This window comes from Spermophilus citellus, assembly GCF_964194105.1.
Source record: "Spermophilus citellus genome assembly, chromosome: 3".
In the NCBI taxonomy this organism is placed as follows: Eukaryota; Metazoa; Chordata; class Mammalia; order Rodentia; family Sciuridae; genus Spermophilus; species Spermophilus citellus.
Genome location: NC_138184.1, coordinates 196,094,504 through 196,111,747, shown reverse-complemented (window position 1 = coordinate 196,111,747; position 17,244 = coordinate 196,094,504). Strand labels below are relative to the sequence as shown.

At 32.3% G+C, this 17,244-nt stretch overlaps 1 protein-coding gene across 3 annotated transcripts in view; it reads left to right on the top strand.

Annotated features, from left to right (window-relative positions):
- Positions 1-17,244, top strand: part of GLCCI1 (glucocorticoid induced 1) — an 85,334-nt gene that overhangs the window by 32,498 nt on the left and 35,592 nt on the right. For all 3 annotated transcript variants that reach the window (XM_081286554.1, XM_081286553.1, XM_081286555.1), the window contains exon 3: positions 11,513-11,599. In XM_081286554.1, coding sequence (XP_081142680.1) covers positions 11,513-11,599 — 87 coding nt within the window. The remainder of the gene's footprint in view (positions 1-11,512; positions 11,600-17,244) is intronic.

The following is a 17,244-nucleotide window of genomic DNA, read 5'->3' as shown; positions in this document are numbered from 1 at the left end:
GAATAGAACTAAGGGATTAGGAGTACATTATCTTGCAAAATTCAATATTAATGATATGGTAGAGTAGTATGCTCAGAGTACTTGGTAGATAAGAAGACAGATACAGTAGAAGAAGAGAGAGCTGGATAGATTTCTTCTGCATATCTCTTTGTGCAGTGGCAATAATTAAATCTACCTTGAGATGTTGCATTATTAAATATAATATTTTAAAATAAACTTGGAAAATACTGTAAATACGTGTTGAGTTATTATAGACCAGCCTACTTATAACACTTGTGAAGTTTGTACCAAATATAAAGACACCCATAGCACATGTGTATAAGTTAAATAAACTGTTAAATATGTTTCATCTTCCCATTTTTGACAAATAAATCTTCATAGGAACCTGTAAGGTTTAAGTTGAGCACCATGGTACATGCCTATAAACCCAGAGACTTGGGATGCTGAGTAGGAAGATTTTAAGTGCAAGGCCAGCCTCCACAATTTAGCAAATCTTGTCTCAAAATAGAAAGAACTGGGGGTATAACTCAGTGATAACACACTCCTGGGTTGAGTCCCCAACACTGCAAATAAATAAATAATAATAAAAGGTCAGGTTTGAACTAAGAATTCTTGGACTCTTCAGTTATATGCCAGAATGTGTCTACATGGGCCAAATCCATCTCACCTCTGAGCCTAAACATCATTCTGTTCCTATGTCATACTCTATTCTTACTTTGAGGTGGCTTTACACACAGTTCTGGAATCTTCCTACCTCCAAGTGCTCACAGTCAAGGTCCTTCCATACCATTTTAGGAAGTGAGACCTAGGGGATAGATCCTTGCAGATCCTAGAAGTCAAACTTCCATTGTATGGACATGGAATTCCTGGTTCTAGATAGACCCAGAGCATACATGATCTGTAGCAGGGCATTAATTCCTGGTGTGCATGTCCTTTGACCCCAACTTCTCTTCACCTTTTGGGGAGGAATATGACTGGAAGAGGCCAGAGTAATTTCCCCTAAATCTTGAGGTTCAGGATGAGGACTTGTCTTGCCTGTTTCTATATTAGGTCATCTATTTGAGAAACTTGTTATTGAAAAAAAGGGAAAAATATGCCTCATTTTTCAGATGTGGAACCTGAGGCTTAGAAAAGTTAGGTAATTTAAGTAGCTAGTTAAGTTTGAAGAGCTCTGAACCCAGATTATGTTGATTTCAAAGTGTTTACCTTTTCTCTAGTTCTGCACTGCCTCTCATAGAAAACCACTAATAGATAAGCAGCATTTAAACTAGCACTTGCCTCACAAGCAGTATCTTTCCCCCAAGCATCTATTATTTTAATTGAATATTCAGAAGGTGAGCATACGAACTGCTTTTTATGGCCACATTTATTCCTCCTGGATTAATTTCTGAACTTTTAGGGAGTGAATAAGTAAATTTCTGTTATTTGGTGGAGAGGTGGTAGTTTGCCCAATTTACTGCAGATATTCAACACCTGGGCTGCCTGCCCTTGGGTGAGGGGTGTCTCCAGCATCTTCTTTCTTTTATACTTATGTTTTAACTACTGTAATTGTTTAGGGATAGACGTAAAATTCTTCATCCTCTTTTAAGTAAAACATGTTTATTGTATAAAACATATATTTATATGTATTATAAAACGTGTATATTTATATATATATGATTAAATTAAAGCTATTTAACATGTGCCTCATCTCACCTATTTTTTTTATGAAAATACTTCAAATCTACTCTCCTAGCAATTTTCAAATACAGTCATATATCACTTAGTTGGGAGTACATTCAGAGAGATGCATCCTTAGTTGATTTCATAATTACACATCCATAGCAGAGTTCCTTTCATACACATAGTTGGCATAGGTCAATCACCTACTGTGGCCTCTTTTTATATATATAGTAGATGAACACAATACCTTTATTTTATTTAATTTATTTATGTGGTGCTGAGCATCAAACCCAGTGCCTCACACATACTAGGCAAGCGCTCTGCCACTTAGCTACAACTCCAGCCCTCAGTGTGGCCTCTTGATGAAGATACAGTTAAATACTGTGTGAGGCTACTTCTGACATAGGACAGCATACTGTTTTTCAAGTGGAAGAGTACACTCTACAATGAAAAATACAGCATAGGAAATACATAAATAAGTAGCAATCATTTATTATCATGATGAAATAGTATGTAATGTATATATATATCAATATGTACTATAATTTTATACAAATGGCAATAGGTTTTTTAATGAAATAGGTTTCTTTTTATCAGCAGCATCACAAGTAGTTGAATTATGTGCTATGATGTTAAGAGGGCTCTGATAAGATGATAGGAATTTTTTCAGTTCCATTATAATAATATGGTATCCCTGTTGTATAGGTGCTTTATCAAAATGTTATGTAGTTCTAAACTGTATTCAACATGCTATGTAGTTCTAAACTGTATTTAACTGCAGTCATGATGATATATAATAGATCTCTTGAAGCTGCTGTTCTTGTCTTTACTGAAATTTTGTGTCCTTTGACTAACATCTCCTTTATCCCTTCCCCATCTTCTGGTTACCACAATTCTCTGTTTCTATGAGTGAAATATTGTATATCTGGATAGAGTTTGGGGGTTATAAATATGAATACATTCATCACAGTTTATCCTAATACACTTGTGCATTTTACCACATAACTCTTAACTTTAAAAATATAGAATATAAGTTTCTAAAAAACTGAACTCTTAAGATGTTTAGGCCTATTTCTTGCAACTTAATTTGAAATGAATAAAAACTAAGATAGATTAATGTATAGATTGATAAATATGTAATGAAGCAAATATAGAAAAATTATTATAAAGATAATTAAATGTTGGATTTACAGATATTCACTGAGTAGTTTTTGTTTTTACTTTTGCTCTTCTGGGGATCAAACCTAGGATCTTGGCATGCTAGGCAAGTGCTCTACCACTGAGCCATACCATTAGTTTTTTAACTGTTCTGTTGGAAGTTTTTCTTAAGAAAATGTTTAATTTTGTGTTTTTTTAAAAAAAATATATGGCCCACTGAATTAATTGCTGTCTCACCAGGCTTTAGTTTCCTTTTCTGTAAAGTCAAATTAATATGGGAGGGGAGGGAAGGGGGGATAGTAGAGGATAGGAAACGTAGCAGAATACAACAATTACTAATATGGCATTATGTAAAAATGTGGTTGTGTAACCGATGTGATTCTGCAGTCTGTATTTGGAGTAAAAATGGGAGTTCATAACCCACTTGAATCTAATGTATGAAATATGATATGTCAAGAGCTTTGTAATGTTTTGAACAACCAATAAAAAAAATAATAATACATGACATTGTCACACATTCATTTTGAAGATAATAAGATACAACTTCACACAGTTTTTAAGACCACTGAAGAAATAGGGTCTTGCCAGTTTGTTAGAATAATCTATCTTAGTAGAGGAAAAACTAAAAACCATTTGTAGAATTTGATGTTACTTTATTACTTTAGCCTTACAGATACAACCTTTTTAAAACAAAAGTTTACAGCAGCTCAGGAGGCTGAGGCAGGAGGATCTCAAGTTCAAAGCCAGTCTCAGAAACTTCGCAAGGCACTTAGCAACTCAGCGAGACCCTGTCTCTAAATAAAATATAAAACAGGGCTGGGGATGTGGATCAGTGGTTAAGCACCCCTGAGTTCAGTCCTCTGTAGTAAAAAAAAAAAGTTTATCCACCAACTCTTTTAATTGTGATTAAGGTTACTAGAGTCAGACATTAGTAGTACCTCAACCTTTTTCCCATATTGTGATTTTTAGATTCTGTGTTTGAGTGTTTCTAAATATGAAACTAATATTTTTATGAAGTGTAAAATGAGAAGGATCTATACAGCAATAAGCAGAGATGTTTCTTCTGATTTCCCAGGTACAGGCTCTTGACAACTGTTGGCATTCTGTCTTCTCTGTGCCATGAGACTTTAGGAATAAGCTTAAAAATCTGCTGCATTCCCTCTGACAAGGGATAATAATAGTGTTCACTCCTTCTCTATTAGATACATCTGGTTCACTATGTGACCATGAAAATCATAGCCTTTTTATCCATACATGTAATAATAAGCAGAAATTTAACCTTTGTAGTTCAAAGACATTCAGAGTTAAAAATTAAGTGGTTATATAATCTAGTCTATGCTGACTAACATGCAGAATATAACTTTTTTTAGCCCTTTTGGAACATAGTGATATTTTTCTTAACTAAAATGTTAAAAGATTCAATATGGACATAAAATCAGTATCAAAATAGAATGAAAGAAAAAAACTTAAATGAGCCCCTCTCCCGCCACAGTTTTGTCAGTCTCTTAATTTTATTTCAACTTTACAAAGTCTTAATAATTTATCATCCTATTCCAGACTTGACTTTTACAGATCTTAATTTCTTTCTCATACAGTTTGGAAGCAATTTTTTTCTGTGTGAGTAGTTCATCTAAAGCTGTCCATGGAACAAACTACTACTACCTGAGTCTCAGCAAGTTGCTTCTGTGAAATGTCCATTAAACTAGAATAAACTTTAGGATATTAACTCTTCTATAGCTAATTTCAATTAATATGGTATATATATATATATATATATATATATATATATATATATATATATACACACACATACATACACACACACACACACATATATATGCAAGTGAATATATTCATTCTTACGAGAAAGCATTATCACCTTCTTTTTAAGCAAAGAGCTAAAATGCTTTAGATTTGTATCCTAATAAAATGATGGATTCAGTGCTTTTTACATATAATTTGGAAAACAAAAAAGCTACTTGTCTAAACACAGAATTTCCACTTCAGACATCCCCAGCCCAGGTCAGCATTCTGTCATAATATCTTGTGAAATCCCTGTGCTTTCATTTCTTTCAGGAATGCTTGGTGACATTTTTTATAGACCTTCCATAATTGTCTCAGAAGGTTTTTATTATTATTGTTATCAGTACTGGGGATTGAACCCAGAGGCATTCTACCACTAGGCTATATCCTCAGTTCTCTCTATTTTTTTCTTTTGAGACAAGTTCTTTGTTTTGAAATCATTGTGCCTCAGCCTGTTGAGTAGTTGGGATTATAAGTGTACACAACACTGTTCCCAACTGCCTCAGGATGTTCTTAATTCAGGTAAACTAAAAGAATCAAAACTATTTTAGATTATGTATTTTGGGGTTTTATCTAATTTTGTTTTGAAAATAATACCTTTTGGTGGTAAAATAATCTATAAAATTTTAAAGGAAGGAGATGAATAATAGCTATTGACTCCCTGGATCTTGCCTTAAATGATCTTAAGAGGTTTTTGTTTGTTTGTTTTTAGGAGGGGTGGTGTATAGGTTTTAAGAAAGTTTCAACACCTATAGAAATAAATTATTTAAGCATATACACAGTGATGGAATCATACTTTATATTCTATCTCTAGCTTGCATTTTCCGTTTGATGAATCACTGGCATCCCTCCTTATCATGACATGTAAATCCCTACCTCAATATTCTTTTTTTTTCTATTTTAAAATTGTGGTAAAATACTCATAACATAAAATTTACCATCTTAACCATTTTTTTAACGTTTTATTCTCTGGCTTTAAGTACATTCACATTGTTGTATGACTGTTACCACCATCCAACACTTTTCCATCTTCCTTAATTGAAACTTGGTATTCGTTAAACACTATCTCCCCATCCACTTTTCCCCTGGAATCAGGTAACTACCATTCTACTTTCTGTCTCTATGAATTTAACTGCTCTGGAGCCTCATATTAGAAGAATCATACAGTATTTGTTCTTTTTGACTTGGCCTATCTCACTTAGTATAATGTTTTCAAGCTTTATCTTAGCATGTGTCAAAATTCCCTTTTTTAAGACTCAGTAATATTCTATTATATGTACATATCACATTTTGTTCATTCATTTGTTAATGGACATTTGGGCAGTATTATTGTAAATAATTCTGCTACCAACATTTGTGTACGGAATCAATAGATTCTCTAATGTTTGGTCCATTTTTTCAAGTCCTTTTATTTCTCTTGGGTATCTACTCAGAAACAGAAGTGCTAGATCATACAGTAATTATGTTTACATTTCTGAGGAACCACTATACTATTTTATTCCAATAGCTGTACTATTCTGCATTCCTATTAGCAATGCACAGGGTTCCCTTTTTTCTACAACCTTGCTAGCAGTTGTTATTTTCTGTTTTTGTTTATTTTTGTTTTATATATAGCCATCCTAATGGGTATAAAGTAAGTACCTTATTGTGATTTTGTTTGCATTTCCTAAATGTTGAGTGGTGGTGTTCATATGCATTTTAGCCATCTGTGTATTTTGTTGGTGAAATGTCTATTTAAGTCCTTTGCCCATTTTCAAACTAGTTGGTTTTTATTACAGATTTTTTAGGAACTCTTTATATTAATTCTGATATTAATCCCATATAAAATAATGCGATATGCACATTTTTTCCCATTCTGTAACCTTTTAATTCTTTTTATAATGTTATGATTTTTTATTTTTGTAGAATCTTGATTTTTTTCCCTTTGTTGCTTGTTCTTTTGGTAGCATATTCAAGAAATAATTTCCAAATCCAGTATCATGGAGCTATCCCAGTGTTTCTTCTAAGAGTTTTGTGGTTTCTGCTTTTAAGTTTAGCTATTTGATCCATTTGAGGTAATGTTTGTGAATGGTTATAAGGTAAGGATTCGGTTTCATTCTGTTGATTATAGGTAATCTAGCTTTTTCAGCACCATTTGTTGAAAAGGCTGTCCTTTTCCCTATTGAATGCTTCTGACACCCCTGTTGAAAATTAATTGACCATATATGTAAAGATTTATTTCTGAGCTCTCTGCTGTATTCCACTGGACATTATACACTCAGTTTTGCTATGAAGCATGTATATTTTACATACATCCAGCACATATGCTTATTTTACTACTGGTCTTTCTTGTTTTAATCAGGAGTGATCATTTACGTAGGAAATTCCATTTTATCATTAAATATATTGTTTTTACTCAACATATAATATGGCGAATTTCTTCAATAGATTCTCTAATGTTTGGTCCATGGTTATATTTCTGGAAAATGCTATTTGTTTATAGATGCTTGGAATATATATAGTGGCAAACAAAGTGTTTGTTAATATTTATTATATTTGTTTAAATGAGACCTGAATTTTTTTCCTTTTCATGATGTAATCCTTAGGTTAGTGTTATACTTGCTTCATAAAAAGGGTTTGCAAGATTTCCTTCCTCTGTACTCTAGTATGGTGTAAATATCATCTGAATTATCTATCATTTGGATCTGAAAGAATTTTATCTATGAACTTAATAGCCTAGTATGTTTTTTGATTTTAGCTTTTTGAGAAAATCTTTTCAATTTCTTCCATGGTCTTGGTATATTTTAGTTGTATCAGAAAGAAATTTCAAAACTTGATCATTTGAACCAAGAGAAAGCAGGAGAATTGCTTGAACTCAGGAATTTGAGGCCATCCTGGGCAACATGGTGAAACCCGTATTTAAAAAAAAAAAAAAAAAAGAAAAAGAAACTTGTATTCTTCAAAGGGTGAGAAATAGGATGTTTAGATCTTAAATGTAATTCTTACATAATTAAACTTCCCTTTCTCTTGGTAATGTTTTTCTTTGATATTTTATTGTTTAAAATAAAATTTTCAAGTCTCAACTATGAAATGTTGGCATGCCAAAAAGTACATAAAATGACATTTTGTTTAATTTTTCTTAATCTCATTAAGATTATAGTGTAGAGAGTTTTATGATCCTACCTCTCTGTCAGTGTTATTTCCTAAGATTCTGTTTTTAAGAAACAGATCTCAGTAGTTGAGTGCCTGTCTAGAATGCATGAGGCCCTAGGTTTGATCCCCAGTACTGTAAAACAAACAAAGAAACCAGATCTGTAGTAAGTATTTAGCATTTGGCTTTAGCCAGCACTCAATAAAGTAAAGTAACTCTGAACTAAACTATATGAATTGTTTGCTATTGAAATTGTATTAAAATATCTAGCCTTTTCCTTCATTTCTGAAAGAAGCTTGTTTGGGGAAGACTTTATCAAAGGAATAGATGATGTTCCTCAAATAGTAATAGATGAAAAAGAGAACTTTCGGTTTTACCATTCTGATCAGAAACTCATTTCCTGACTGAAAGTCACTCTTGATACAGCTGTTTGGGTTTCCTGTGCCCTTTCTGAAGAGCTTACTGTTGCAATTTGTTTAAGTAGCAGCAATTGCTGAAACATTTTGGGGTAGGAGACTTCTTTATGAAATGGAAGCAAGTCTGAAGATGTGACCTGTATGAGCCTGTTAGATGGCATTTCAGGGACCTAAATTGTTATTTTATGGAGCTGGCTTCTGACAGTTGAATAAATGCATAGAAATTTATTACTATGCAAGATCACTTTGGGCTGGCGTTATAGCTCAGTGGCGGAGTGCTTGCCTAGCACATGTGAGGCACCAGGTTTGATCCTTAGCACCACATAAAAATAATAAATAAAATAAAGGTATTGTGTCCTTCTATAACTAAAAATAAATAAATAAAATCACCTTTACTGTTTCTTTTATTCATTATCTGACAACAATAGAGAGGATTTTATAATTCTAGAGTTGAGCCATCCTTACCAAAGTAATATTGTTTCTGGTTGCTAAAGGAATATATTCAGCTATATTGAAGAAAAACGTTAATCCATGACAAAACTGTTAATATTTTATTCAGTGGTTTTAAATAGTTTAAAATTGCCAGAAACTCAAAAATTCTACTTACTGACCTCTAATAGTTAATGTGTTCCCTTGGTTCAAAATAAATGTTATGTAGTGAAGGACTTTTCCTCTTCTGTAACCCATAATACTCAGTTCCTTTCCTTTACCTAAAACATTTTACTGGTAACAAGATTAATCTGTTCTCTTTCATCACTTTCCCATACCTTTGCCCCTCAGCTATCATTAGGTAAAATTGTGAAATGGGTCATATTTATTTGGGATAACCTTCTTTCTTAGGTTTTTTTGACCTTTCTTGTCTGGTACATTAGTTCTCAACTAGTTATATCTCATAACTCATTAATGTTGAAAATCCTGTGATAGTATTAAACAGCACTTACTGAGGAAGACTTATATATGTTAGAGATGATGTACTTTAAGAATTAAGATTAAGAATTAAGATTACAGAATTAAGATCACAGTTTAGAATTAGGTTATAGTTTAGGATATTTTCTGAAAAAGGAGTTGACCTCTTAAGGTGTTAGTAACTTCTGTAAATGAATGATTGATGTGGGAGCTATCTTCTTGGGAAATAGTATACATGATCTTTTCTCTGTGTTGGTATTCTTAAAGCATTTGAGGGATAACTCCAATGCCTATTGCAATGAGAATTACACTAAATAATCCATGTTAAACTTCTATAATGGTAATAGACACTGATAAATTTCAGTCACCTTTTTATTGTAATCTATAATATTTTACTGTTAGCAAGTTTAAACTTAATAATATTGCATTAAGTAGATAGAAAAAGTCATTATTTCTAGTATTAAAAATTGATAATATAATTCAAACATTAAGTTTAGACTGGGAGATAGTAGTATAGAAATGTTATAGGTAACTTCAGAGCATGAAAGGGCTCTGAAATTTGGTAATTTTTGTATTTGTTTAGCTAGCATTCAGTTATTACTGGTTTCATTTTGGAGTATCATTGCTTTTAAGAGATGGTAATTATTTTATAAGTTGCCCACAAGTTGTATGTAAAACTGATGGCTTTTTAATAAGAGCTTACATATTATGTAGATCCTCAAGTGCAGTGTCAGCAGTAATTTTTCGCATATATAATAAAATTTTTTTTAAAGAAGTAAAAAATTTTTATTTATTTATGTATTTATTTATTTATTTATTTATTTTTATTGATTGTTCAAAACATTACAGAGCTCATGATATATCATCTTTCATACATTTGACTCAATTGGGTTTTGAACTCCCATTTTTACCCCAAATACAGATTGCAGAATCACCTCTGTTACACACTCACATTTTTACATAATGGCATATTAGTGACTGTTGTATTCTGCTACCATTCCTATCCCCTACTATCCCCCCTCCCCTTCCCTCCCCTCCCATCTTCCCTCTCTACCTCCTCTGCTGTTGTTCAATTCTCTCCCCCTTTTTTTCCCTCCCCCTTGCCCCTCACAACCTCTTATAATTTTGTGTATCATTGAGGGTCTCCTACCATTTCCATATGCTTTCCCTTCTCTCTCCCTTTCTCTCCCCCCACTCGTCTTTGTTTACTGTTAGTCTTTTCCTCATGCTCTTCCTTCCTGTTCTGTTCTTAGTTGCTCTCTTTATATCAAAGAAGACATTTGGCATTTGTTTTTTAGGGCTTGGCTAGCTTCACTTAGCATAATCTGCTCTAATGCCATCCATTTCCCTGCAAATTCTATGATTTTGTCATTTCTTAGTGCTGCATAATACTCCATTGTGTATAGATGCCACATTTTTTTATCCATTCATCTATTGAAGGGCATCTAGGTTGGTTCCACAGTCTAGCTATTGTGAATTGTGCCCATATATAATAAAATTTTTTAAAGAAATATATACTTACTGTGATAATTATTACCATTGTCTGTCTTTCAAATAGAGGTTATTTTATATAAATTTTATTTTATGTATTTTATGTAAATTTTATTTTACATAAATTTTCCTAACTTATATTACACCAAATCTTCTCATATATTAAGGAAGGTATTTTAATTTTTTTTATTTTTAATATAATTAATAAATTATCTTACCACTTTATGGCATTATTTGGGACTTAGTGTTTTATATATATATATATATATATATGAGTGGAGTATATTAAGGATTAAAAAATTGAAAATGATATTATAATTGATTATATTTTATCACAGAGCTTACCTTTTTAAAAAAGATGCATTCCATTTATAATCAGCTTATTTGGTTTATATTTATTCCTTTTCTCTGTTTATTCTATAGTAACTTTTTAATGTAAAGATGCCTGTTAGTTTTCCCAAAAGATAGTAATGCTAATACTCTCTTTGTCAGGTACAGGAATAATAGAACAATCAGCCCTCTATCTGGCTAGAATATTTGTTATCTAAGTCATCTATACTATCATTGCTTCTAAAGGAGTTACATTCATTTTTTTGTCCATTATATTTAGTAGAAATACCATTTTGTATTTAGTTTGTCTCTTTTCTTTAAAAACACCAATATGGAAATCTTCAGTTTTCTTTGATTTGATAACTTTAATTTATTAATGGTATTCATATGAGGATATCATATTTTTTAAACAAGATAACTTAGACTTCCTGAATCAGTTATGACTAATTCAGAATGTGACAATGTTTTTTTCCCAGGATTTTGCTGTGTAGAGGATTTTAGTATAGCTTCCTAACCAGTACATACTAAAAATTTGAATTGTATTGTAGTTGCTTGAGGTTAAGGAATAAAGACCAAATTCTTTTATTTTTTATATTTTGTTTGTTTGTTTTTAAAGACACCTAGCTGTTGGGCAGAAGAAGGAGCAGAAAGGAGATCACATCAGCGTTCTGCATCATGGGGGAGTGCTGATCAACTAAAAGAGGTAAGTTATTTCTGTTTTTTGTCTATAACCTGTTTTGTCCTAGCAGATTATTTTGCTGTTTTTGAATATAATGGTACTTCTTTTATTTATCCTAACATTACCTCATTCAGAATTTAAGGGTTGAATTTGTGTTTTGTTGAACAAGACAAGAGTTTCCTTTAGTATCCTTTATGTCCTTTATAAATATTTGTTCTGTATCCAGTTGGTATATCTGTTCTAGAATGAACTCTGATTTTATATAATAATTCTATGTTTTGTTCATTTAGGTATTTTTTGTTCCTCCTTTACCTGCTTGTTTTTAAATTATGGCAACCAGAGATAGAGATGATAGGTTTGTACAGTGATGGATAGTGTTTATTGTTTCTGATACATTTTTTTAATGATATCTAGCATACTGTTCCCTTTGGGACCTAATAGTACAGTAGAAACCATATCTTTTTTTAATTGGATTTAAAAAACCATTTTTTTTAATTGTAGATGGACACAACACCTTTATTTTTTTATTCATTTTTATGTGGTGCTGCGGATCGAAACTGGTGTCTCATGCATGCTAGGGAAGCACTCTACCACTGAGCCCTTCATTGGATCTTTTTAGTTATACATGACAGTAGAATCCATTTTGACATAATTATACAAGCCTGGAATATATCTTGTTCTAATTCAGACCCCAGTACCTCTCCTTCCCCGTTTCTCTTCCCTCCCCTCCTCTTTTCCCTCTGTTGCTCTTTATTCCATTTACCCAGTTATTTTTTTTTTTAAGAGAGTGAGGGGAGAGAGAGAGAGAGAGAATTTTTTTTTTAATATTTATTTTTTAGTTATCGGCGGACACAACATCTTTGTTTGTATGTGGTGCTGAGGATCGAACCCAGGCCGCACTGCATGCCAGACGGGCGCGCTACCGCTTGAGCCACATCCCCAGCCCCAGTTATTTTTTTTAATTAATTTTTTGTGAATGTATATGATGGTGAGATTCACTGTGGTATATTCATATCTTTTAGAATTATTTCTTATTATTCATTCCCTTATTATAAACAACTACAGATATAACTATGTATCTTTAATCTTATCTATCTACATTCTTATCTGATTGTTTTTATTAAATTACAGAAACTTGGAGTGGAAATGTCATCTGTTCATCTCCTCTGTAAACACCCTTTTAAAAGATGGTTATCTAATATTTCTTAATGATCATTCTCAGCAAGGGGAACTCATTAAGAGAACCAGTTCAATTGTTTTAACTTATGTTGTTAAATGTGTTCTTTTATATGTTACATGAGATATTATACTACTTAGTTTTTACTCTACCCTTTTGGATTCATAGGAAATCCATTTTAACTATTTGAAAGGCTAGCAATAATTCATTTTTTTCCTTTAGGGTAAACATTGACATTACTATTGAATTTTTTCATATTTATAGTTTCCAGATTTTTTTATCATTTTCATATACATAGGTTATCATTATCCATATCCCTCATATACTGTGGCATCTATATAATGTCTAGCAGCATGATTATTTTTTTGTACCAGGGATTGAACCCAGGGGAACTTAACCACTGAGCCACATCTCCAGCCCTTTCTATTTTTTATTTTGAGACAGGATCTCACTGAGTTGCATGGGGCCTTACTGAGTTGCTGAGGGTGGTTTTGAATGTATGATTTTCCTGCTTCAGTCTCCTGAGCTACTGGGATTAAAGGCATGCTCCACTGTGTCCCGCTATTAGCATGATTTTTGCCTGTGATTTTATTACATCTCTTTAGTAGCCTTTTGATGTTATGGATGTAAATCTGGATCTCCCATCTACCTGACACAGGAACACAATATGCACAAAATCAACAACAAAAAGGAAGCTGAGTCTAATATATCAAGACTAAAATAGTGCTACAAATTCATGCATAGACTATGAGTAAAACAACCATAAATGCACGTATAACTACCAAAACAAGTATTTCAGTGCTCTGGAAATTAATCAAAATAAATTGAGAAACTTAAAACAAACAAACAAACAAAACCTACTGAACTTAAAGTAAGAATAGCACAAGCTTGTAGTATTCTAGTATTCTTGTCTAGTGCTACTTCTCTTCCATTCTTCCTCATCCCTAGCTCTATTGGTGACATTTCAACCAGAATGAGGTAGGCCTTGAAAACCAGCAGATTTTTTGCCCTTACTGGAAAGAGATCAGTTGATATGGAGCCTTGTCAATTAGAATATGGATCTTTGTGGCAAGGAACAGGGAGGGCCAATTTATGAACTAGTTTGAGGTTGTAGTCCAATTTGGAGCATGAAACAATCTTATGTACTAGTGGAATTTAATAGTTTTGAGAGATAAGATAGAGACTTGATAAATTCCCCGTATGTCCTATGTTGACTCAGGATAATGGATATGCACAGCAGATAACAAAGTGGGCCCAAACCACCCATGCATTCCTGCTCAGTAAAGCCTAAGAATAGGTGCAAACCAAATTTAAGTGGTCCAGTGGAAATGAAAACCAGGTAAGATTCTAAAAGTCCAGAATTTCAAATGTACTACTCTGTCCACAGATAAGTCCTATCAGTGGAAGAGGAAATTTTACTGGCTTGAGATAGTTTTTAAGAATATATGATATTCTTAAACCAACGTTGGAGAACAGCTTTAAAGGGTATAAAAAAGCCATGCTTAAAATAATGGAGTAGTGACATTAGTGACCTATGTTACAAGGGAAACAGACCTTTAGGCCATCAAGTTACTGAAGCAACAAACAGATGTGACAGTAGCTTTCAGAGGGAAATATCAATACCAGGAATTGCTGTATTTTACTATCTCAGTTGTTCAACATTCAACCAAAGATTTAGATATATGCAAAAAACAAATATATGGCACATACTCAGGAAAAAAAAATGGTCAGTAGAAATTTTATCTTAAGTGTCTCTGTATATTGGATTTAGCAGACAAAGGCATCAAAACAGCTATAAGATTTTCAAAGAACTATAGGAAACCATGATAAAAGGAAAGTAAGACTGGTAGGACTGCAAACACTCACTGCATGAAGAGTTTCTACAAAGAGTTATTATAAGAAAGAGGCAAAGATATTCTAGGCTTAAAAAGTATAGTAACTAAAATTAAAATTTTACCAAATAGACTTAACCACAGATTTGAGATGACAGACAAAATTAGTAAATATGCCAGTAACTCAGTAGAATTTGTATCCCCTAAGGAAAGGGAACAGATAGGGGGGAAAAAAAAAGAAATAAAAGTCAAAGAGCCACAGAACCAAGAGAGAAGAGGCAGAGCAGAGCAAAAATAAATAAATAAATAAAAGTGGAAGAAATAACAGCAGAAAAGTTTCCAGATTTGGTGAAGAACAAACTGCAATGTTAAGAAGCTAAACTAACATAAAACACAGATACATCATAGGTAAACTGTTGAAGACCAAAAGTAAATATAAAATCTCAAAAGATGGAAAAAGAAAATGAATCGTCATACATGGAGAACTAACAATACCTTTAATAACTAACTTTTTATCAGAAATTATGGAAACCACCAGGTATGACATATTCCAAGTGCTGAAAGAAAAAAAATCTGTTAATCAACTATTCTTTATCCAGTAAAACTAGTATTCTAAAATGAGGATGAAAAACAAAAAGCATTCCCATTCCCATATGAACAAAAGATTGAGAATTTCTTGCTATATGTTGTCTGTAAGAGACACACCTTCAATTCAAACACAGTGAAAGTGAAAGGATGGAAAACTATATACAAAGAAAGCAGTAGTGGTAAGAGAACTGGAGTGGGCATATAAATACCATACAAAATAGACTTTACAACAAGAAGTATTTCTGAAGACAAGTAGGGACATTTCATTATAGTAAAAAGGTCAGTGTGAAAGGAAATGTTACAGTTATAAATATGTATGACTCTAACAATAGCATTCCAAAATGCATGAAACAAAAACTGTAAGAGGAGAAATAATAGTCTTACCAGTAGTGACTAGGGATTTCAGCATCCTATTCTCAATACTTGATTTAACAACGAAGTAGACAAAGAATTAACAAGGTGATAGAAAATAACTTAAAAGTATTAATTTTAAAAGAATTAAAATGATACATTGAAGACTTCACCAACATTACCAACTAACTTGATATATTTTAATTGCTATGTATAGAAAACACCACCCAGTTACTGTGGAAAATATCTATTAAGTATATGTGAAATGTTCTTTAGGTTAGACCATATTCTGGACCATAAAACAAGCTTCAATAGATTTCAAAATATTGAAATCATATAACAGTAAATTTTCTTTTTTTAAACATTTTAATATAAAGGAAATACTATAAATTATTGCTTTCCTTAGGTGCTTAACTTTCTAACATGTTGTTTCTCCTTTATTATTTGCCATAGGTAAAAGTTATTGCCCTCAATGGTCTGTATACCTTAAATATTTAGGCTTTATTAGTAATTGTCTAGTGTGCTTTTTATTGCCATGGTTATTTAAGTATTTAGAGAACTTAATAATACATTTTATTTTTAATAGCTCTGTATGAGAAAATCAATATATTTCATAGACTTCATGTTTTTTAAAATTATGGTAGGAGAAATAATTGTATTTTATTTTCTCTAGACCTTTAAGAAAGCAATCTGCAGATTTTATTGTTCAAAGGAATTTTGTGAGAAACTTTATACATACATATATTCTTCATCTAAGAAAGTCTCTAAATTAAGTGGAGGCACAAAAATCCTTTTATTATCTCTCTCTTCCAGTACTGGGGATTGAACACAGTGCACTTTACCACTGAACTGTATCCCCAGCCCTTTATATTTTTGAGATAAGGTCCTACTAAATCTCTGAGACTGAACCTTGAATTTGTGATCCTCCTGCCTCAGCCTCCTGAGTCACTGAGATTATAGGCATGTGCTACCATGCTTGGCCTTTTAGTATCTTTTAAAAGGTCAATAAATAGGAACAGTTTTTAAGATTATACAAACTGCTTATTGGGAAACAAAAGAAAGAAACTTATCAGTAGATCCACATACAGTAAGTTAATTGCCTTATCAAATTTTTGTTCATTTTAATTTTAATTTTATAGCTTGTAGTATCTCCAACATTAAAAAAGGAAATTAGTTTGTGAAGTGGTTGAGATCATAAGCTAAATATACTATTACTGGTACATATTAGCGGTTAAACATTCATACAGTATTACTTTCAGCAACATTGTCAGGTAATTAAAAGAGGCTATAAATTGAAGGATAAATTACTGGATTTACTATTTATTTTCTCTCTCACATTGGGATAGGTCCTTTCTTTTCAAGTATTTCCTCATCTGTAAAATGGTTATAATAAATACAATGGGGCTAGGATTGTGGCTCAAGTGGTAGAGTGCTTACCTAGCATTGTCCACTTAAAACTAAAAAATAAATAAATAAATACAGTGAATCAAGTAGATTTGTGAGCAAAGTGTAAAAGTTAACCTATTTTTGTTAAAATGCCTCTATTGACAACTATGCCTTAATGATTGTTGTTAAAACTTACTTTATATATATAAAAATTCTCCCAAAGCTAGCAATATGTTTTGGAGTTAGTCTTTGTGTGTGGGATATCTCTGTTTCTGGACTAACTACCTGGTTTATGTGGAGTCTGCAAGAGATTAAAGGAATATGAGTAGGAAAAG